This window comes from Colletes latitarsis, chromosome 10 (genome assembly GCF_051014445.1).
Source record: "Colletes latitarsis isolate SP2378_abdomen chromosome 10, iyColLati1, whole genome shotgun sequence".
Lineage (NCBI taxonomy): Eukaryota > Metazoa > Arthropoda > Insecta > Hymenoptera > Colletidae > Colletes > Colletes latitarsis.
In genome coordinates, this window is record NC_135143.1 from 20,691,632 (window position 1) to 20,716,120 (window position 24,489).

Consider the following 24,489-nt stretch of genomic DNA (forward strand, 5'->3'; position numbering starts at 1 on the left):
AATTTCTATTTCCGTTTATCGAGCTTATAATTATTTTTTAACGTTTTTCGCTATCTCAAGAATTTTAGAAAATAGTGCACATGCTATTACGTGGTTGATTTTAAATTCTTTCCTAGTATTTGTATCGTTGTACGACACTTTCAAACATGAGTAGTTCTCTAAATAATTTCATTTGTAAAATTTGTAAAATTATATTTAGAAATATTTAAATATATGTCGATATATTCATAGATTTGAAATTTCAGGCGATAGTAATTTTTTATTCAATAATTCTAAACATGTGATATGGCCACCAATGTTTATTTGGTTTTTTATTTATTTGTTCGAAGATCCTTGTATCATCTACTTAAAAATTTTTGCAGTAGTATGTTACGTCATATTCGCATTCGCATTCATCGTGGAATAAGACGCGTTAAATCATCTTCATTAATTTTTAACTGCACGTACGTGGGCGTTTATCGAGAAATTGCCCAGTCTACAGATTGAATTGTTTGGATAAACAGTTTTATTCAATCTATTGTCTCGGATTACAGGCTCTTGCGATTAAATATACAATAACGAATACGTAAAATTACCAGTAATTTAATTTAATACTATTGTATTAACCATGCTTTATCATCACTGATTCCGCAGTTATATACCTTTTGACGTCATCATTACTTTCAATACACGAAACTGCAATAATTTTGTATGTATTTTTCTTATATTTTTAGGTTTATCATTCATGTTAAATTTAAATTATTAATCATATTCTTCCAGTTTTCCAATCGATCCTATCTATGCCCCATTCATTGGTCCTTCGAAGTTTATACAAATCTGATTTCAATACTGGCGAATACACAATACCATGAATTCGAGTTCAAATACATGTCCATCATCCTTCCTATATGTTAGGTCTCCGAAATATTTCCAAATATAAACACGCGGTCTAGACAACCAATTAGTCGTCAAAATCCCAAAAATATGTCGTCATATCCCCAACCATAAACTCACCCCCAATCTACCAGCCTTCAATTTCGCGACCTCCAGGAAAAAGTTCACCCTGGTCAGTTCTATTATTTTGTTTTCCGCCGAGTTCCTCCCTGTCACGAGCTCCCATCAGTTTTCCCGGGCAAAAAATTTCGGCCATTTCCACCGGACCACGTTTTTAGTCTTTTCTCAAAGTAAACCGCCTTCCGCGCTATAGAAACTCGACTCGACGTGTACAATTTCGAAGTCTCGAATTCTCTCTCAGTGATCGCCATCTTGGCAGAGAATAGGAACTGCCATTTATACATACAGTCTTATAATTTTTTATCAGTTCCTTCGCGAAGCTTCAACAATAAACAAGTGATAAAGAAAGGCGGGAATTATTTTGGATTGGAAGGACTGTACGTCTTCGATATTTTCTAATCTTGTTTCTAATATTACAAATTTAAAATGTAGAAAGAAATCTAGCAAAGTTTCGATCGCTGGACAGAGATTTACGACTGGCTAATTCTATTATTTCGTTTTATTTTCACGTAGTTCCAGAGCGTCGCGAGATCCCGACGAACATATTCGATCGTCTCCCTCCACCCATTCGTCCGCCCCCGTCTTCCATTTGCTCACCCCTTCCGAAACGGAATCGTTCCTCTGCGATGTAGGAAGTCAACGGTTCTAACGAAACGCTGATGCACGTTTTCAGGGGACTGGCATGGAGAAGGAGAACTCCGCATCGGGCGGAGGCGGCGGAGGTGGCGGAGGCGAAGCGGCGGCCACGGCGACTCCGGGCGCCACCTCCGCCTCCGAGAAACTCCAGGCGGACCAGGCCAATCCGTTGCTCGATCCGACTGCGCTCTTCGGTGGTAAGCCAATTTTCTTTTTCCTTCCAACTATTATTTTCTTTCGCCCTTCGACGAATGCCTCCTAAAAATTACCTCGACGACCGAATCCCGGAACCCTACACGCCACAGTGATGAGCCGAGACGAACATTTTAGCGACCCTTTTGTCTGGTCGAAATAAAATTTCATCAAAGAGACTAAGATTCTGAATAACAATGTTTATTAAATTTAAATGTTTGTTACATGTATGTCCCAAAGTTTGTAGAACAACAATATCAAATAAACAAAAGAATATATTGTTTGTATAAATATCAAGAAAAATGAACGCGTGATAAGTATTCGTACAGTTCAAGCAATTTAAATATTTTTAATAAAAACAACAAATAATTGTAAACTTAATATTTATAATTAGTATTTAGTAGAGTTTCCCTTTGATTTTATTATTGAGGCTAGCCTCATAGATATTGAATCAACTAATAAACAATATTATTCAGAATTTTAGTCGTAATTAGTCACTGTATTTTGTCTCCGTTTAATTGCCCTAAGGAAACGTTGAAACTGTTTATTCGATAAATTAGAATACTGCAACATTTTTCCCCTCCCCGGTAAATTTTTACATTCAACATTTTGTAAATATTCATATATCAGCTCTAGTAGTATTTATTAATTCACATAGCTCATCGCTGTGGTAGTAAATAAGACGCGTGATCAGAATTTTAAACCCTCTTCTTAAAGTGCCACTAAAGTAAATGAGAATCGATGAAGTCAATAAAATTTGAGAAGAATCAAACTCGTCATTAACAATTTCAATAATAATTGTTACAGGACTTAGAGAATTAAAAACGCCAAAATTCAATCGGCGTGATCAGAATTTTAAACGTTCTCGGTTAAAGTGGCACGAAGTAAATGGAGATTGATGGAGGTTCGATGAAATTCAAGGAGAATCTTTATAGGGTTTCGATGGATTAGCTGGTCGATTTGTGATTTGTTGCGTAGGGTGTCTCGGCGCGAGGTTTGAAGGAATAAGATCCGCAGAATCGAATCGTTGGCGATTAATAATATCGTGATCGATGCACAAAAGCGTCGGATATCGAGTGAGATTATCGACGCGATCCGCTTTGCCTGCAACTAAGGCCTCGACGGTTCATTAATCAAACTGTTTTCATCGGCGCGAAATAGTGACGGGAAGACGTAGAAATTCTCTTTCCGTCGAGTGTCTGCAACGAATAAATACGTTTCTCTAACGAGAGATTAATTACTTCGCCGGTAACTAACGCGAAATACGGAGTGATTCTCATAACCGATTGGAGCTACTTTTATGGATCGTCGACACGTGCAGCGTTCTCGGTGCAGGAAAAATTCGATACCGAGGAGATTGTTTTGAAGATAGAGTCGTTAACGGGTACCCGCGATCGACTTGTTTTGTAAGATTTCAACACTCCGTCCGTGCTCGTTATTAAAAAATCACACGACGTGCAGCGACCGAAATAACGATTCAGACGTCAATAAGAAATAATTAATCGGCTTAGTCTCGTGACGTAAAAGTATTGATATCTAAAATAACGGTTTTCTATTAATTAATAAATTCTTCACAGTAAATAATTGTACTGTATTAGAGAGGGTTACAAAGGTTGAGCAGACAGGGCTGTTTTACAACCTCCATTCCTACTGAATTTTTACGATACTCGAGAGTTATTTTACAAAATAAGGTCAGTTTTTAAATGTCAACAAATGCAGCATTATAAATGCTTGAAACAAGAAATTTGACTTCAGATTCTAACTGTAAAAGGATAGTCGAGTCTGATATGAAAAAACGAGTTTATGTATAAAGTAAAAGTTTGAGATATTGAATGACTATCTGAGGGTGAACAATAGCAGCTGAAAGATTCTACGCAGTTTTGCGACCGGAATCGATAAGATGCAGAAATATTTCTTGGGACATTATTTCCCCAGCTTCGAAGCCTGAAACGACCATCAAGACTGTGATACATCGCGATTCGGGGTGGCTGTTCAGCCTCTTACTTCGTTTCGGAGTCGCTGAGGCCTCTTCTAACGCTATTTTTTCAAAGAAGCCGAACCACCCCGCTCATATTATATACGTGTTCCTAGTGGCGGAGCTCGACGAAGAGTTCTGTTCGGCCACTTACTTTAATTAGCACTACTTACACGCTCGCAATCGAGCCCTCTAGTCGGTTAGCCTTTCCTCCAGCGATTCGAGGATCCTTCTGACGGTTGTTCTCCAATTTTTTTCCCCCCCCTTTTTTTTCCATCGCGTCGCTCCAACGACGAACGACACGCTCTTGCACGCGATACTCGACGCGCGCGCGCGCGGTTTCGACACCGGTTAAACCGTATTTCATTCGAGTATTTACTTTAAGCGATTTAATAACGAGACAGTTTCTCGAGGACTCCGGCCCGGGTGAACGCTGATAAGCTCTATTCGTCCCGGTGCTATTAACTAATTAAAGTTAACGGCGTTACCGCAAGACCATCTCCATTAACGATGTTTAATCTCTTCAGATCCGCTGCACAATGTAATATTCGCGGGCTTTAAAGTTATCTTTTACTACTAAATAAGTTGCTACGAAATTTCATACTAAACAAACACGGTTTTCGAGAATGGCGGATGCATCGTTCGAAAGTTTGGAAGCAGTATCAGTAAAATCACGTCGCGGATATATTATTTACGATTAATCGAAACGACCACCTTTGTTCGAACGATTCCTAAATCTTGGATTATTTATTAATCTCGTAAAATGTTCTGTACCCGTGCCGAAAAGGAATTTTGAACTTTTACTTTGGAAGTTAATAAGTAACATTGTTCGCGGAATACCACGGCGATTGTCAAAATTCACACGAGCGTTGCAATTTTTTAATTCAATTACATTTATTAAATCCAGATTAACTTAAGACGCGTGGAAAAATTTTCTTCCCGCCCGAATAAAAAAGAAATTCTGGACCGTAGAGATTAACTCTCCTGTGTCAACTGGAATCTTTATTATTCGTACAGCCGTGTTTGCCCAAGTCGGAATTAAATTCATCTCGTGACAGAGGTGCCACGAGTGCCCCGTTTCTTTTCGCTGTTCCGTTTCACGTACTCGTTCCGTTCCTCTCGAGCAGGATTTTAGCTAATATCTACGCTATTCAAAGTCCGAACTATGATGTGCATTTAACGGAATAATCGAGTATAACTTCAACACTTTTTCTACTTTTACAGGTGTACAAGTCGAATTCTGCAAACGTGTTCATGACACTTCGTATCTGAATCGGAGTGAACATAGTTTTAAATGGGGTATATTAACATACCATTAACATCAACAGCATATTCTTTAAACGAGTTGAATAATAGTGTAGTAAGGCAACGGGACACGAGAAATGGATTTCAGATTAAGAGATTAAATTATTGCAAGGTAAAGTGTTTCCAAGCAGTTTTAACGTTTCGACCATATGCAAGGTTAACCTGACAAAAACCAACGTGGTAAAGCGTAATGCGCGTGGAGTTTATATTAACTCGATACATGACTTCTTTAATTACTATCCGGTCACGTCGATCTTTCAACAACTGTATCGCTTCTCTCGTTTCCCCTCTGTTCTAGTTCAATGGATGACCTCGCTAGGTCTCCCGATGTCTCTGTTACACTGCCCATCTTTTCTTCCCTTCTCCTTCCCAATACCAATTAACCGACTCTTTATTTGCACATCTAAATCTCTCCATCACGTTCTGGCTTCTACGGCCCCGTCTCTATAGACACTTCGAGTTCTTTCATCCTATAATTAGCTTGCATTCTCGGTGTTCAAGGTAACCAAACACGAGAAATCCCTCTTCTACTCCCTTTCGATGCATCTTCCTAACTCTCCGTCCTCTTGGAAGTTATCGGATAAATATATGCGCAAGTTGGATCGATGATGATTTATTTTAAATTACGAAGTCAAGAGAACTCGGAACAAGTATGCTCGCGACCATTGTAGATTACTTTGAAGCTCTTCTACATTTACCTACCGCTTCTCCAAGAAAAATATACCAAAGAATAATGTTGTTTTCAGTTTAAAGTTATAATAATAGTGGTTTAATCTAAACATAAACGTTTATTATAAACACAGGAAATGACACGTATCTAATGATACAGTGACAAGTAAATAACGGATAGACAAAATGCAGCGAGAGTGCCACAAGGAGTGAACCTTCATCCTCTTGAACTGACGACCCCTCTAGTCTTAACCTAAGCAGGACACTTAAAACTAGGCGTCAAAATATTGACTGGCATACTCAACGCCATCGTTGTCACGTCATTGTCATACATGCATTCCAACAATAATACTGTTTGTGCATAAAAAAGGAATCCCTTGTGTTTATCTATTTACTCGAAGAAAACCTCGAGTGTCCGCCGCTAGGGAAACTTGGACGAAGTGGCTCGAAGACCACCGGTTGACCGGAAGTCGCAGCTACACCCGAAACGAGCCAGTTTTCGATACCAATCAATACGCGAAACCTACGAAACTGCATCGTCTTCCTACGCGCCTGGTAGCACGAATCAAATCATTGCGGCGCATCCGCCGCGGCAGTCGATACGTTAATTACCCGTCAGCCCCGTAATCCGAATCACAGACTCCTGGCGATGCACCGGTGCACCGATCGTTTCCTTCGGGCTAACCACGGATCACGAGACCGGTAATAGAGAAGCAGATCCGGTCAGTCCTCCAATTATATATTCCACCGAAAAGCCAGATCTCTCGGGGAAGTTGTAAACGCACGGCATTCTTCCGAAAGAAAACGTTGGATCAGTTGGGGGAGCGGAGGGGGGGGGGGCGAGGAGGGATCCCAGAGCTCGTCCCCTCGGTGAACACGGTTCTCGGGGCTGTTCCATCGCGCAGGATAGGATTTCGTTTATTTCGTTGCCTCACCTCTGACCCGAGGTTCCTCCTCGCGTTTTCTGGACCTCTCGCTGCGCCCTCCTCGTCCCTCCTCGTCCCTCTCTCTCTCTGTTTCTCTCTGTCCCTCTCGGTTGCTCCTGTCTTTTGAAGCAAAGCCTCTCCAGACCATTCTCCCGCGTGTTCCGTCTCCGTTGCTCCGCGTCGTATCCCGGTTGCCGCTTTCTTTCTCCCTCTCCGTCGGTTAGATTCGTGGGGGCTTTGGGGACGCAAGAACGGACCGACGGTCGGACAGACGCGACGAGCTCTTCTCCGTGGTCCCTCCTCCCTCGCCCTCCCCCCTGTTCCTGCATCATTTTCTCTTTCCCTCGCCGGGGCTCTCTCTGCCGCGATCTCTCGCGCTCTCTGCCGGTTCTGTATATTTATTGATTGCCACCTCACCTCGCCTACCATGGCCTCGGTCTGCGGCAGTTTCCCCTCCCTTCAGCAGTCCCTCGTTTCCCTCGTCCCAGGCTCGTTCTGCAGCAAGCGGCACCGGCAGCATCGCGCTGCTACGAGGAGGAATCTCTCTCGTCCTCTTTCTCTTTCGCGCCCGCACACACGGTTACGCTCGACGTCTTTTGTCCCTCTCCGACTCTCTTGGGTACCTTTCCGCCTTCGCAGACCCCGGACTCTCTTTCGTTTCTCTTCCTCGTCGCTGACTAACTCCCTGTCTTTCTCCGCTGTCCCCTTCTGTGCTCACGGGTTCTCTACATAGTATCCTCGTTCCTCTCCGTTCAACCCGCGCCGGCCTCTCCGCGCTTTTACCTCCTACGCTCGATACAAACTCGTTGGACGCGTCGGAGTTTTCGTTTGAAGCTACCCTCCCGGGGTGCGCGACGTGCCCGACACCATCAGCCTTCTACGACGACCAGCCCGATTCCTTTTCCTTCTGCCCGTCTTCCGCGGCTTCTTCTTCGTCGTCGTTAACGGTCGACGCCGGAGGACGCAAAGAAGGGGGCTATTATTAGTAGCCTGTGGGACACAACGATGGTTTCACGGTGTCCGTGGTTCGGAGGGGAGGTTTCGAATCGTTTGGACGGAAACTGTGACGTTGAACGCGGTTCTCCGGGTCTCGCGTAGTCCTGGTCACCCCGGAGAACCCGTGACAATGTGATATACTCTAATAGATTGGAATCTGTGGGTCAAGAGCTGGGGAACTTCTAATGGCTGCAGGCCCGGGGATTCGTCGTGTGACCGGTAATTGGGAAAGGTTGTGATTGATTTGTGGAGGCTTGTGCAAACGCACATTTAGGTAAATATATGATTAGGGTAAGTAGGCCCTACATAGGATCTAGAATAGTGTTTAGGAGAATCACTAACAATTGGGAACCTATGTCCTGATAGCTACAGGTTAAAGATTGGCGAGTGGTAATCGTAACAGATTGAAAGTCGATGTTCAAGCATCTGGCAATAGAGCTCGATGGTGAAGAGTTATTGCTTGTTGCCCGAAATACCTGTTTCCATAAATCGTGTGTACATATCTCGTAGTGACATACTCTAATCCAGAACTGGGAGCCATGTGTAGCTCAATAGTTGGGAACCTCGTAATGCACACAAATCGAAAGGTTATAACTTGCTTGAGAATTAAAGAAGAATCAGTAATTGTGAGAGATTGTAACTGTTTAACAATCGAAGTTCAAACGGTAGCTCTGGCCATATTAGTCGCGAGAATAGAGACAAGTGTGAGGTATTATTCCATGTTTTTCGTGCTTCCATCCCTCTTATGTTGATTCTACCAATCTACTATAGGTCTAGGTCATCTATTACGGCTTCTGTGTAATTAACAGGATGAATATTTAAACAAGCATACGTGAAGATAGAAGAAAACTATTGTTAATAACTTATAGGATACAACGATGATCTTATGGTATCCATATTTGTAGGGAAGTGTTGGACTAATTTAGATAAAAACAACGGATGCTTTTCCAGACCTTGCATAGAATCTAGAAATTGAACGAGTACATCCTAATAAAGAATTGGAGACCTGTAGCCTAAAAGTTGGGAATCTTTCGATAGCCCCAAGTCGAGGGTACTCGAGAATCGAAAGAGGGTCAGTAACGATGAAAGATCGAAAGGTCAGTCTTAGGTTAAGGGGAACAGAACACCACCAGTAAGGGGGATGTGAACAATGTCGAGTAATATTTATTTAGTGCGTCCCGTTACAACTCGCAATTCTTCCCAGAACTGACCCCCCGACCTCCCATCTATTCTATTAGATCATTTGACATTCCTCCTTTTGGAATCCTAATGAAATTCAAGGTTCGCCTATATTTCTACGAGTTAACATTCTGCAGAGGCTGATCAAAAGTTCAGACCCGGGACAGAGAACCGTTCGGACGCGTTGGCAGACATTTTTAAAATAATTCGCCCACGCTTGCCCTCTCCGTTTCTCGGGGCGAGCGATTTCTTGAATAATTCCGGCGGAGCCAGATGCAACGTCGCGGAATTGCGTAATAAGTTAACGATTGTGCATCGGCGTAAATTCGCGGATTTCCTCGTCAGACTTCCCAACAATGCCGCGGCGCGGTCGCTTTTCTAACGAGCGAGTCCCCGCGACACTCGAAGCCCTCGAGAAAGGGACGAATTCTTTGCCAGACAACGAGAAGAGGGGGTTAAAAAAAAAAAAAAAAGAAAAAGAAAAAAGAAAAAAGAGTAATACGTATTTCCCCGGCTCATCTTGCTCTCGTTTATAACTCGACTGAGCGTTGACCCTCCGCGAAGTCGCGCTTCTATTTCACGCGAACGACGCGTGGGGACGCCGGGTCTTGTGCAGCTTTCGTTTGATGCCGCCTCTCCCCAGTTCCTTTTCCTCGTCAACGTCATCTGTGTCATCGTCATTACGCGGCCGTGACGGAACGCGTCGCGTCTAGGTTTCCGAGAACGGCTCTCGCAGATGAAATCCTGTTAGTCGACCGATGCGAAAAAACGAACGCCGAGAGAACGCCTCTGGATCCGCGGGCACGGGGAAAAGAAATAGGTTCTTTTTGCACGTCACTTTCCTTTTTTTTTTTTTATCCTGCCCGTCCCGCGTACAACCCTCCCGCTCTCCCCCCTGTTTCTAATTCCACCGCACTCTGATACACCGCTTTTATCTCCGACGATCGATGCAAACTCCCCCGCTGGATGCGGCGGAGTTTTCGTTTGAAAGTGTCTACTTTCTTCTGCCGGCGCTCCTCCTCCTTCCAACCGTCGTCATTATATGTTACGGTTAAAGAATCACGACCGGTGGCTGTGTTCATCGGAAGCCCAGAGTCGGATGAAACACCGACGGGTTTTAGGGCTTAGCTGTCGAACCGGAACTGGGCGCAAACGATTCGACTTCCATTCGTTGGGTTCCGTTGAGATTCGATTTCGTCTGACGGTCGACGCCGTTCATGTAAAAATTCCGAATCGTAGATATTATGTTCTGAAAAGAATGCTTCGAGTAGTCTCTATTGACCGGTAAAATTAATAATTCTATTGACCAGTTTACTATTTTTGACGAGTATGCGTTGAAACACACAGTTTTATCGTATCTGATTAAAACTGTAAAGCCAATCGCAACTACTGGTTAATGGTGGGTGTTATGAAGCATTGAGCTTGGTAGATTATAACTGGTTCTAATTAAACGACAGTCAAGATCAACGAGAAGCAATTTGCGATAGAATTTGGAAGTATTGGCCGAAAACATTCGGTCTCCTTTTTTGTTACAAACGCGATCGTTTCACGAGGAAAGTTGAAAACGGTCGTTGAATTCCCGCGGACTCGTAACAGCTTCTAAGTTTCCATTCCACCCGGCGGCGTATCGGCCCGAATCTGGCTGGTTGAAAGCGCGTGTGGGCGCGACTGTATGCGTAAACTTAAGTACACAGAATCAAACGTGACATTTGGCCAGCTATACGTCTAGAGAAATACGTTCATGCGAAGTCACGTACAGGATCGTTGGAGAGCACTGAAAAACCGTTGGATCGCGTCCCACGCACCTAACTGCTCGCTCCGTTCACCTTCTCCCCTCCCTTTTGCCTCTATTCATCCTTTATTTTCCATTTTCCATTGTCGTGCCTTTTCCCCCGCTGGGTTTCTCTGTTTCGGAACTATCTGCCGGCTTGTTCTAATACCTAAAGGCGCTAACTTCATCGCTCCTTTCGCACCTTTGTTCTCCACGTAGAGTTTTGCTTTTCCAGTGTTCTGCGTCGAAACTTTCTACATCGTCCGCTATTATATCATCCAATCACCTGTTTTCACAATCATTAACTTTCTGGACATTTTTCTGTACGAAATACAATTTCAACCACCCGTTTTTAATATTTTATATGCATATATTCTGGTCTAACCTTGAGCAAGGTTCTCCTCTCGCACAATCTATTCCTTTTCTCCGAGCTCAGTTTACAACCCTCCATTTCTTTTAACTTTCTCCGTTCTTAGATAATTTTCTGACTTCCACTTCCCCCTAGGTTTTGCTCTACCCTTTCAATCTCTATTACGATGCTTCGAAACGTGCTCGAGCCTTTTGTTCTTTACATGCAGTCGATACGTTCGCAACTTTTTGATCCTCTTCAGATTTTAGAATACAAAGTAATTGATAAAAATCACTATGAAATGATCGTACTTGATATAACGTAACTGTTTATACTCCCAACCCTGGCGCGTATCACAAATAAATTCGTTCAATATTTCCCTAATATTTATGCCAACCTCTTCAGAAAATTAAGGGAATAGATGCAAAAATTTTTCGACGAAAAAAAAAATTTTTAATTAATTCTGAAAAAATTATTTTCGGTTGCGGGGGTCAATTACAATCATTTTTGGTGAATAGACATACCCTCGAAATTCTAACCATTTTCGAGAAAAAAATTCCTTACCGAAAATATAATTGAGGCCAGAAATGCTTCCTCGAAATTTCATGCGTATGTTTAAAAAATCATAACACCTGGACGGATTGAAGGATTTTAATGTTTCGAAATGGAAACAACCCGTATTTTGGTGAACAATATTTACAAATTCTAAAAATATTCGAAAAGTTATTCCTTAAAGTGAGAAACTCCTCATAAAAGGGTCCATTTCCTTATTTTTATCACTTCAGATTTAGGTATAGCCCAATTATACGGCATATTTGATTTTCTGGCATTGTCCCAATCCTGAATATGCCGGATAATCGGAATTTTACTGTATAATGAACACCCATGGTGAATAAAAGGTGTGGTTGAACGACGCTCAAAAAACCAATTAACAATTTATTCCCTAAACCCCGTCCACGATTTATCGGAAAAGGGGTGGAAAGAAAAGAAATTGAAATAGAAATTTCCTTTTTTATTTATGTCGTTGAAATCAGTGCATATCGGTTCGTCCAGTTCCCTCGTTGGCTTCTTTTCTCGGCGTTCCTCGTCTCACTTCATCTGGTAGCCGTTTCTGCTCTCCCGCCCTCGTCCTTTTTTTCCATCGTATCCACTCGATGCCTCTTTCCCTCCCCCTTTGCCGTTTCAGGCGCGCAACGTGTGTTGGTTGATAAATGCGCTCGGCGTGCCTCGAATTCGATATAGAGAGAAGAGCTGGTCGAAGATGCTCGATAAGAAAAGACACTTGGTACAATAATAAAGGAGGGAGCAACACGGGGCGGCTAGAAACGGTCTCCCGTCGTACGTGCGCCGACGAACCCGATCGATCCCCGACGTTGGTAAAAAAATATCAATCGAATCTCCCTGAATGTCCCTCGCAGCCGTCCCTGGGCCCTTTTAAACATTAAACCATTGAATTATGTAGCGCGGGTAATCCAGAGGGGGGATGTTTCTTTTGGGGGTTGAATTACGTACGCAAGAGCTACGCGTCTCGACTCGTGTTGGGGATGTTCCTCTAAAAGGAATCGATTTCGTATCGAGTCGACTCTGGAGTCCTTGCAAAACCGAAGATTTTCTGGTTCCATGATTCTTAACCCTTAGTATGTGCACGCAAAAAAATAAAATGAAAACACGTCTTTATACAGCTCGCTCGGCGAGTCGTTAAAAGTTAAAGAACGATTTAAATTTCTTCGAGTTTAGAACGAGCGAAAGAAGGAGTTTGGAATATTTAAGCTATTCGTATAATCGAATACCTGACTCTGTTTGAATTTCAAGTACGAAAACGCTGACCCGCAAGTATCGGTACCTTTTATCGTGAAAAGAACAATCGTGGATCTTTGATGAGAGAATTCCGTGCTAGAATCAGGCGCGAGTTAATTCAGAAAATTGATACCAGCTTAGAGGAAGGTCGATTTTCTAGAAAATGGATGCGGAGTCGAAGGCCCCCGCTTCGAGGCACACCTCTGCCACGGAGGTCTTCGTAAACGAGTGTTCCATCGAAACTACGAAACCTTCGCCTCTCTCCATCGTTTTTCGATTCCATAGCCCGAGGACACGAGGTTCTACCCGGGCCTGGTTTCCTTAAGAAGCCTGCTCGCTTCGAAACGAGACGAGTTGCGAAACCGTGCAACATGAATCATACCGATGGCGTCGTCGAGATTTCGGGAATCGAGTCTGGGTCTCGCGACTTCGCGTTGGTTTTATTTAATTTCTTGGCCCGTGACTCAGCGACGAGGCAGTCGTTTCAAATCTTTCACCCCTCACGATTTAACCCTTCGAGAACGACGCCCACGCTGTGCACCAATACCGCGAACTTTCGCTGGTTACCTTAACCTTGCATTTTTAAAGTTCGATGTGTACCTGAGGGGTTAAATTGCGACTGTGCCCACCATGGGGAAGGATACAATTTATCGTATTAATTAGGATAAATTATTTTTTGGAGAACACGCGTGATCAAACATGAGGACACTGTCACGCTCACACTTTTTCTAATCCGCCATGATCAGTTTTCTTCGTTGGATTTGTTAATTACAGTGTAGTGTCTTGCGTTTATAGAATGTTTAATGCAAATATTACGACTTAAACGGTCAGATGGGGCAAGGATCCCCCAAGATACCCTGTTCAGCGTTCAAGAAAAACAGTTTGGATCGGGTACTAAAATTTGTGCTCGTTGGTGAATAAAATTTGTTCTGCAACACGTTATCCTTCGGAATGGTTTTCATTTACTTCTTGAATCGCGAATCGAAAGCGAAAGGCGCGCTTAACCCTTCCCCAGCGGTCGATCGTTTGATCCGCCGGCGCATTATTCAGCCGCCCTCCGCGCAATTATTAACACGCATCCGTCAGGCATCGTGGAACATTATGTTTACACAAACGATTCCCATTACCGGCGTTAAACATAATTTACAAGTTTCCCCCGTCCGAGCGGTCGAACGAGTCCGCAATTACCACGATCGGCCCTTTATTACTTCGTCAGGCTTATCCTATATTTATAACGAACTTTAGCTCGACGTCTTAGCTCGATTGTGTTTAAAGAAGGGAACACGGCCGTCCACGGCGGCGGCATGACTTCGTTAACGAGAAATTAATTAGCACGAAAACGTGCCCAAGGCTGATACGTGGATCCCAGGATCGTTGCGTCTACCATCTTTATCCGGTCGTCTTTATGCTCGCTCGAGAGCTTTATTTTCGAAAATCGATAAAAACGACCATTTTGAATACACATCTACATTGTATATTCGACAGCCTGATCTGCAATTTTATTAGACTATTAATTTTATTCTTGCATCGCAAAAAAATTAATATTTGTAATTTCAGTATTTTAACAAAAACTACCCTTTATCTTCTAGACTGTTCGACTCAGTGCGCTAGTTTTTAACAAAGAATTTACAAATACAGTAAAATTCAATGAAAAAAAGTATCGAAACTCGAGAAAGACCAGTTTAAAATCGCACGGAATCGTCTGAGATCCGTTATCGCGTCTGTTGATTCGAACAACCGACGATTTCAAGTATCCGAGGCGCAGATTTATTCAAGAAGCGAGGCACTAGTGTACGCCGCTGCGACGCTAGGAAAAAACAGAGTGGCTAGGCGTGTTCGTTGGTCGCCAGGGCCGGCCTCTGTCTCCCTTTCTCCCGTTTGATCGTCGCGTAAACGAAATTAAAGCGATTTGGAGGCGAGCCAGCCATCGCGGCGACGACGGTCGCGCGCGCCACCCCTCTCGGCGTTCCGATCCCCTCGATCGATCCTCTCTTCCTCGAGGGACAGGATACACACGTACGAGCGGGCCGAAGCTGAATCGCGATTGGACGGTTATAAGCGGAAACGCCGACGTTAAGGTGTAAAACCGGTGGGGATGTCGTCGATATATTGGATATCCGCGTGTCTTTCGCTCCAACGATACGCGGCTACGGCATTAATTGCGACGCGTACGGGGGTTGACCTGCCTCGTCCAAAAAGCAATTCGTCCCTTTCGCATCCTCCCAGCACCGATTAAAAAATTCATTCGATTCTTCGGCAAAAAAAGTTCTGAAATTCGGTAATACGAAAGTTGTGATTGGTTCAAATTGGGTCAGGTCCCGTGGCTCGGAATAAGACAAAAATGATAAATAACGAAATTCCACTGGGGGGGTTTCGTTTTCGAGAAAATGGATTTTGATTGCTGTTCACTAGGCTGGTACTTAGCTACAGGGGTTAAAACGCACCCCCGTAGATTGTGACACTCGATGAAGGAGCCATTGTGATTGGACAATTAGCACACCCGCCGCATTTGAATCAATGTTTTGAAATTATAACGATTACGCATTAGAGTTATTTTTTGGTGAAATTATAATTGCTTTAGTGTAAAATAATAAAATTACGCGTGATCTTCAATACTATCGTTCAATTTATTGTTTTAGACATAAGGAATTATGATTTCGCTAAAAAATATCAGTCGACAACTTTGGTATAGGATGGTATATACAAGTACATCCAACTGCAACGCTAATTTAAATGCGGCACGTGTTCCTGTTGTATAATCTCGCTGAAATTTTGCACAGAACTTTTTTTCACCAAGTGTCACAATCTGAGGGGGAGGGGGGCGTCAGAAAGTAATCGATAGTCGAAAAATAAGGACCACCCTACTGTTCACTCACAGATAAGGTAAATAATTAATCGTCTCAAAAATTTAGTTGTTTGTCGATTGTCCGAATCAGATTCTGGTCGTTTCGGTTGCTTTCTATAGTTGGTTCGTGCGACGTAAGACGTTTGTAGGCGAATGGTGTCGCGTAGAGCGAACGTTCCCTGGAATTTTGCTGCCTGTGGATCGGGGATTTCGTGGAGACGAGAGAGACTATTGCGGAACAGGGTAACGTAACTTCGCGCTGCTATTTTAGGGGCACGGAATATACGGCCGGAATCCTTTATTTTCTGTCGTTTTTTTCTCCCTCGGTGCAGTCTCGACGAGAGGAACGTGCTGAGAAGAAAATAGCCCGGACCATCGGCGTGGCACGGAACGACGCGAATCTTACAGCCCGGAAAGGCGACGGAATGAAAGATCCAAGGGATTTAAGCAACGGCATATTCATTCAGCGTGGTCGCTGGAGAGATACGAATAAAACTCGCGTGATCACGAAGCTTTCGTCGCGACGAGCGTCCTGCTGTATCACGTTCTCCCCTTTCGACGGAACTTTTGTTCTTAAATCGTATTTCCTTTGCCGGAGTTTCGCCTTTCCGCGCGGAGAAACGTTCGACGAGAAATGGAAGAGCTTATTTGCAAAATGTACTAAGTCCAACCAATGGGGAAGCCGAGATATTGCGAATACGGAGTTTCCTAAGTCGGTGGAACGACGAACGAGGAAAGTTCTGCAACCTCGTTTGCCTTGGAAGTAAACGAAAATTATTTTAGAAACGGTATCAAATAGACTGGGGATCCGGACACTGGTATTTAATTTTTAGAATCATATATGTCTCGTATAACACGACACGAATCATCGTTTTCTTTGAAATATCGATTCAAGACGGTTCGGAAATAAGATCCTCAGATGTGCATCTACGGTCACCTAGAACTGTCAGAGAAATGGAACTTGCGCTAGAAAACGGGGACTCGATCGGACAAGCACAAAGATATCAATCCCGTCGAAGAATAAAGGACACAATACAGTTTTTGTCTGCCCTTATAACTGTTATCAAGAAAGGAAATATCAAGAAGAAAGAATATTATTTTCTACGTTTATTTGATCTTGTTGCCAAGACTAGATGATCGTGTAAAAAGTATAAAAATCCGTGGTTTAATATTATCCGAATCAGAGCGTTTGTCTACTCATCGAACGACCCTCGTAAACCCAACCCGCGCGTTTTACGCTTCTGCCCTCGCATCTGCGATCGTATCGAGAGATTATCCGGTAAATAAATAAATTAATTGATAAAGGATTGTCGTAGCGTGCGCGATGTGATATTCGAGTTGAACACAATAACAAACGGTTACTGCAGCGTTAAAAACTCGCGAACTGGAGGTTCACCGATTTCGGTCACGGCGACCAAGCAGCGAGCCATTCGTAATTCCCAGCCCCTTTCCATCGCGTTCCCATCATCCCCGTGCCACGGCTATATACGTTTCTCTCCCTCTCGGAACCCCCTGGCCTAGCTCCAACCCCCACTGGCCAGAGCGTCGATCGATTTAATAACACGGCCATTTTCCCGGCTCACGGACCAAACACATTCCCTGAACCGCTGCCGTAACGCTCCTCCATCTACGATCTATTCTCCTAGCTTGTTTAGCTTCCCTTACCACGCTGTTTGCTCGTTGATTTCGAGTCCGGGCGCCGAGATTTGTTGTTCGCTGTACGCGACCACCGATCTAGAACCCTTCGTTCATCGCGAGAATCGTTGTCCGACGATCTCTACGAACAGTACACTACTCCTTCGCTTCACGATCGAATTCTTTCCACGGAAACGAGACCAAAACTGATCAATTCCACAAATAACTGTCTGCCTTCGTACGGTAAGGAGCTTGACTGAATCAATAGCCACATATTTTGTATAAATCATTAATTGTTGTTAAGAATATGACAAAATAAATATTATATAGGATGTTCGGCCACCTCTGGGAAAAATTTTAATGAGATTCCAGAGGCCAAAGAGTTCCAATTTGTTGATTGAGCTTTCGTTAAAAAATTATTAACAAAATTATTGCTAAAAATTATTAATAAAATTTGTCCACCAACATGAATTTTTTTCACCAAAAATGATTGTAATTGACCCTTGTCGATTTTTCTTAAAAATTCCTTTTTCATTTTTAGTAATTTTGTTTGACGCCCTACAGAAAAATTGTCAAATACTTTTTTGTGGGTACCCATGGGCTCTACTTCAGAAAAAAGTTTCATTGAAATATATTCACAATTGTAGGAGTTATGGCTGTTTGAAAATTGGACCATTTAAATTTAAATTTCTAGGAAGCAAATATATCTCGAGCAACGTTATCAACGACACTCACTTCCGTCACTAGGAGGTAGTTATATATTTTTTTAAATAAGTTAGCATCTGGGTAACTTGTTCGTAGTCGACACGCAAAGTAAACAGTTTTATTTTGAGTTCGATGAAAAATGTAACGCTCCTTTGTGCATCGATTAAAAATGTAGTCAGAAACGGAACGCGAAGCGGTCCACAAATGTATCGCGAGGCAGAAACTGTTTCGCGAATGATAGTTTGTGAAACGGCCATTGTTCCATAATAAGTCAAACCTGTCCGCTATACTTCGCGGCGAAAGATAAAGGAATCAACAGATTATCGCCCAGAAGTTATATTGGCCGCGAATTTCTCATGCATGCGGCGCTGTACCAGAGTTTCTGCGCGCTGGTAACCGAGACGAAGTTGGCAAATCGATTTGGCCGTTAGAGACGATTTTCGAGTGTCCTGGCACAAGTGCTATCGTAGAGTGAATATTTTAGGTGCCGTATCATATTTTATTCGAGGGTTACTCGCCACAAAGTACACTTGTCTCCTCCCGTTTTCACGGAAGACTTAAGAAAACAAATTAGAGCAGATCTCACGAATGCAAATAATGATTTGGCTCGTTAATGCTACGATCGTGTGAAATATTTCTCAGATACTTTTCGGACGAAGCTAACATTTTACAGTGTTAACACAACCGTTACATTTTTCACAAATTCCAAGCAATATATCGATCGAACGATTTCCAATTATAATTTCTCATTGTTTTTTTTTTTAATTTTGATGAAATAAATACTAGGTGTCCCCGAACCCGTTTCCAGGATCAGATTTACGTAGGAGCAAATCGTTGAATAAATCCGTGGAAACGCACACGCTCGATTCGTGTTTGCAATAACCGGACTCTCCGCAGTAGTCGTTCATCCCGCGATTTTAACGATTTTAACGGCGCGGGGCTTTCGGCGTGGCCATCGATTTGGGGAAAAACAATGCGTCCTCCCACCCTTGGGGGAGAGTGGGGGAGGGCCCTTTATTAACGTGCTCGGAAAAACAGGAAATTAGCGACGCGCCGCGACTGTCGTTTCCAGTCGACGCCGCGGATGACGACGTCCTGAATGGACGACGATGACCCCGTCGAGTTCTCCGCCTCCTCCTCTGATACTCGTTCTCTTATTTCTCTTTTACTCCGGGGACTCGATTTTCTCTGTTGCTGCGAGCTCCCGGGCAACTTCGTCGCGTAGCGTTTCGAATCGCCGCGAACGGTATTCGAATAAGAAAATACTCGATCGTCTCCAACGGTTCTTCGGAGATTTACTAGCGCCGAAGGAGCCTTCTTTATTCCGCTCCTGTTACGCGCTCGATGGATTGGATCCGATGTAAGGGAAACCATTTCGTTCCTGAATAATTAGGAGACGACGGAATAAAAAAAAAAAAATTGTTTCCTCCATTTCTATGCAGATTCCAATTACAAGTAGAAGTCCGTACATTTGGATAGTCCCTTCGTTCCGACTTGGGAATTATTTAGTAAAAAATCATACAGAATTGTTAGTTTTATTTTATTTTTACAAACTACATTTAACCCTCAAGTGGACTCTCAATCTTAGTTTAGTTGTTAGGCATCTTTCTCTTTTACTTACCATGCAACAGATTCTTTAAAATGCCAATTGTTTTATAGTGTAGTGAGTTTAGAAATACATGGAGAAATTAAAAATTTCAAAACTAAAGTAGGTGAGATTAATTTACGACTAATGCCAAGCACAGAGTATACGATGCTTCTTTATTTTAAACAGTCACTACAAATTATTTCTGAATGTTCTTTATATAAATTTTTATTACATTTTTGGTAAATTTGGTAAACTTATAAAGATATTTTGGGCAACTTTTTCCTATATGTATAATAGGCGATCGAATTCAATGTAATGATACCGAAAGTTCTTTGCAAATATCTTGGAAACTGAAGCCAATCATTTATAGAAAAACAGACCTCGTTACTAAGAGTCAAACAGCCCCAAAATGAAAATCTGACAACTGAATTATTTTACTTAATATTAATTTTTACCAAATTGGCAAATGGAAATCAACTTTCCTTCAAAGCATTTAAAAAATAACGAGCTAATGGAGGATTACATAAATTTTTGAATAATTACATCGACATATATTAAACAATTATTAGTTTAAACCCCAATAATCCACTTAAGGGTTAAAAGTCAAACTGTGTCAAAGAGAAGAGAGGTGACAATTTTACAGATCACAAAAATCCTCGCCATTTCACTGTTCCCTGAGGTTATCTTGAAATAGTTAATCGCGCCGAATGCCAGTCGACATCACTTATTTAACAGGATAAATCGGGGATCCGACTTTGGCGCAGTTTCTCTGCATACTTTGCTGGGAAAAACAACTTTAAGCAAAAGGATAACCGTATTTGCTCGCGGTTCGATCGTTATCCGATTTCTGTTCGGCTTTATTAATTCGATTCGTGTTTGAAACGGGCTGATCACTGTTCCTATGATACCGGGAACGAAGAACTTTTCGATAAAATTAGCTCGCGCGAACGGGATTACCGGGCGTTTAACTCCTCTTCGTTAGGCGAATCCGCGCACATGGTATCGATTTGCTGCGCGATTCGGACGTCGTTGAAATCTCCGATTCCGAACATTCGTAACCAATGGCTGCTCGTTTTTGGGACTGGAGTACTTCCTTCGTTGAGGTTTCAAACCCAGAACTTATTGTTATTAAAATGCACGATTGAGTTTTCAAAATAAAAATTCTGAAATTAAATAATATAACTATTGACCATTTAAAAACCAACAATATCTTTGCACCATTCTTTCTGATCACAACGGTGTTAATTCCTTTTATTCTTAAATATTGAAAACAAGGAAGTTAAAGTTGCAAATTTAACTACTTACGGTTACTAAGAAATTAACAAGACAGCCATGGTCTCTTACGAATCCAAGTTCTAAAGTACTCCGTATTATTCCCCAATCGTTAGTATTGATTTTTGGAGGACCATTGTTTTCGTTCTTCGCGAAGAAGCTTTGTAAATGGCGGAACATTAACAGGTTCGCGTATTTTCTTTTATCTGGTAATCGGTCGCAACGATGTCGAATCAAGCAGTATCCCCGAAAATGGTGGACTGGCTTAATACTCCCGCTGGTCGGTCGGTTACTCGAATAATGGATCGCCATTAAAGCGCACGTATTAAAGAGGAAAGCACGAAGTAGCTCGAATCGACGTAGCTGGGCTCATTAAGAGGAGAAATTTGTGCTGGCATTAAAAGTCAATCGGGAAAACGGCGTATTTCATACAGAAGAGGGTGAGCAGCTTGGAAATAAACGATCGAGCCCAAGCATCGTTCCGTATCGCCGTATAATTTTCGAAATTATTTATCAGCCGGTTTCTTTTCAGCCTATCGTCGTAAACGCGAATATTTTTCGCCCTTCGATCGTCAATTTCTCCCTTCCCTCGAAGGAAGTTACGAGGAGTACGAAGCGATCGTAAATCGAAACGTAAAATATAGATCGCCGGCCCTGTTGCGCTGTGGATCGCGTGATCTTCTGGAAAAGCATGTTTGAAAGCGTTTGCAAGTTGCAATATGTTCGAAACACGCATTGACTGATCGTCGATCGCGATCATTTTATTCGACGTTTCGAGTCATTTAAAACATTTACCGTGACAATCGACGCGTTACACTGGTATTCTGCAGCAAATATTATACATTTTTGTGGAGAATATTCAGGATGTTCGGCCACCCCTGGGAACAATTTTAATGGAAGATTCCAGAGGTCAAAATAACACGAAAATCAAGAATACCAATTTATTGATCGAGCTTTCGTTAAAAAGTTATTAACAAAATTATTATTAAAAATTATTAATAAAATTTGTCCATCTACACAAATTTTTTACTCGAAAGTAAAAATTTTTTAAATTCGCCGAAAAATTTCTGTATTTAATGAATTTTTTCTCGAAAATGCGTAGGAATTCGGGGATATGTCTATTCACCAAAAGTGATTAGAATTGACCTCCGCAATTTTTTTAATTATCGACCCTTTCGTTTTAGTATCTGCTACGACCAAACCCAATTAAGAATCTTTCCATTTCTTACTGAAATTCCAGACGTTACTCTTCGACCAACCCAACAGTGTGGTATAAAGAAAAAAATATCAAAATTATTTGGGTCGTTCATAATAAGGGTGTGTGGAAAATTTCAACTTTCCAGCACGTTCCGTTCTCGAGATACAAGCGAGTTAACCATTTCCCAAGACCGACGTGACGTAAAGAGATGCGGCGAAGAGGCCAAGGACGCGAGGTTCAAAATCTGACCCGACAAAATTTCAACCTCGCGCGATGCCTCATGTCGCGGCTGGTAACGCTTCTGTACGCGTGCGTGCGTACGTGTACGTGTGCATATATGCACCTAGAGCTGCATTATGCAGCTGCTCAGCCGGTGAAGTAGTCGTATAAGCCAGTCGGGGGTTCAACGACCGGTATAAATTAAAGCGGCGCTTGGATTTCAATGCCACGGCCTTGCTCAAGGCCGCGGTACTCGTAGAAAATCAACGGTACACTCGCGGCTACGTTTGTAACAATAAATTGTGCAAACTCACACAACCGAGCCGGCGGAATCGCGTTTCAACGACGAAACTCCGGATCATGGTCGATTCGAGGACGACGCGAACTTTTGATCGAAAAGGAAATGTAGCGTTCCTCTCTTCTCGACGTTCTCGAGCGAAATTTAATCCTGACGAAACGCACCCATAGAGGAAATTTGTTTATCGTTTGTTGCAATTTTATTTTTCTCCAAATTTATACGCTAGATACCATTTTTAATTGGAAATTGAACATATCGTAACATGGGTTTAGATATACTGTGTTTTGAGTTGAATTCTGATTATGAAAGTTTGATTTAAGTAACTCCTGTTGAAATGCAAGGTATTTTAAGAGAATTGCGAAGCTATTATATTTTAATGATTCTACATTGAATGTTCAGTCGTGTACATTCATTTTTGTAGTATTGTAATAGTAAAGCAGGATTTAAAATGGAGATCAAAACTGAAATATTCCAGTATGGAGTAAATTGTTACTCGAAGGCGGAAATGATGGCGATTTATATGAAACATAGAAACTGACGAACGATTTCACTGTATTGTTTTGTTGAGAGCATAGTGTCCGTATCGATTATGACTGAATTCATTGTTTATTGATATGTATGTGTATTGACTTTCCAATTTACCGTTGCATAATGAATTGTAGCATTAATGCGAATACAGTTAACTTGCATCGAATTCCAACGTCTATTGCGATTATGAGTGTCGTGGCGTTCATAAAGTGTCCTATTATCGAACAGCTATCAATTATGATGAATCATGGAGAACGGAAGGAGACATAGTGCGTACGCCATGGGTATTCCAGTGACTATGCATTTTCAAGTAGATCCGGAGCGATACTAAAATAAGTAGAACGTTTAACAATGACAGTGACCCTGAAACTTCCACCTACTAACACGTTTTTCTGTTCCATAATTTAGTTATCCTCTCAACCTTTTCCACCCATCTTTCAAGATCCATTGATTAAATAATTGACTGTCAGTTTAAAACTATACGATTTTTTGTGAGTCCAAAATTTTGATTTTAAACAATTGTAAACTACATGAATTAAAATTTGTCTTAATAATTATTTTCGTAACAACAACTAACATTCATGTACCCCATCCAAAGTTATTTCCTTTAACATTTCAGCTTGAGAATTAATTGTTTTAGTTCCAAAGCGAAAAGTCTTGTCACCCAAATATGACGTGGCAGTCAATGTGTTAAAATGTGGAGATCTCGAGAATTTGACAAAGTAACATTAATTAATCCGATTGCATGGAACTTGAATGAACTGTGTTACCACTTCGTATCGATTCAATGAAACTTCCAAAACTTTCGGTATTAAATTTGTAATTTTATAATCTGCAATGAGTTAAAAAAATCATGAAAACCCATATAAAGTTTTAATGCGATAAAAACTCCAAATAACAAATAAAAAAAAAATTGAATTAACATATGCAAGCTTTAATCCACTGAACTTGGAGAATTTGACAAACATTAATCCAATTGCATGTAACTTGAATGAACTCTGTTACCACTTCGTATCGATTCAATGAAACTTCCAAAACTTTCGGTATTAAATTTGTAATTTTATAATCTGTAATGAGTTAAAAAAATCATGAAAACCCATATAAAGTTTTAATGCGATAAAAACTCCAAATAACAAATTAAAAAAAACTTTAATCCACTGAACTTGGATCACATAAGTCGTGGCTTGTATTTTCCAAACCAGAGTGAAATAATTTCGTCCCCTATTATTTCCTATATTAATTTGAATGGGAATAGAAACTGTTCTTTGCAATTTGTCGAGCAACGATGATCGACTCGTTACACTTTCCAATATTTTTAACTAGCGTGCAAACAGTAGGTCACTGACCATTCTTTCCGAGACGCGTTCGTGCCAAGCCAGAGTATTACTGGCGCCTATTATTTCAGGCTAGAAC

General features: G+C 41.8%; 1 protein-coding gene across 15 annotated transcripts in view; it reads left to right on the top strand.

The window, feature by feature from the left end:
• The window catches only part of LOC143346900 (bromodomain adjacent to zinc finger domain protein 2B), a 229,815-nt gene that overhangs the window by 163,224 nt on the left and 42,102 nt on the right, over positions 1-24,489 (top strand). For all 15 annotated transcript variants that reach the window (XM_076775533.1, XM_076775540.1, XM_076775542.1 and 12 more), the window contains one exon: positions 1,667-1,826. In XM_076775533.1, the coding sequence (XP_076631648.1) occupies positions 1,676-1,826 (151 nt within the window). In that variant the 5' untranslated portion in view covers positions 1,667-1,675. The remainder of the gene's footprint in view (positions 1-1,666; positions 1,827-24,489) is intronic.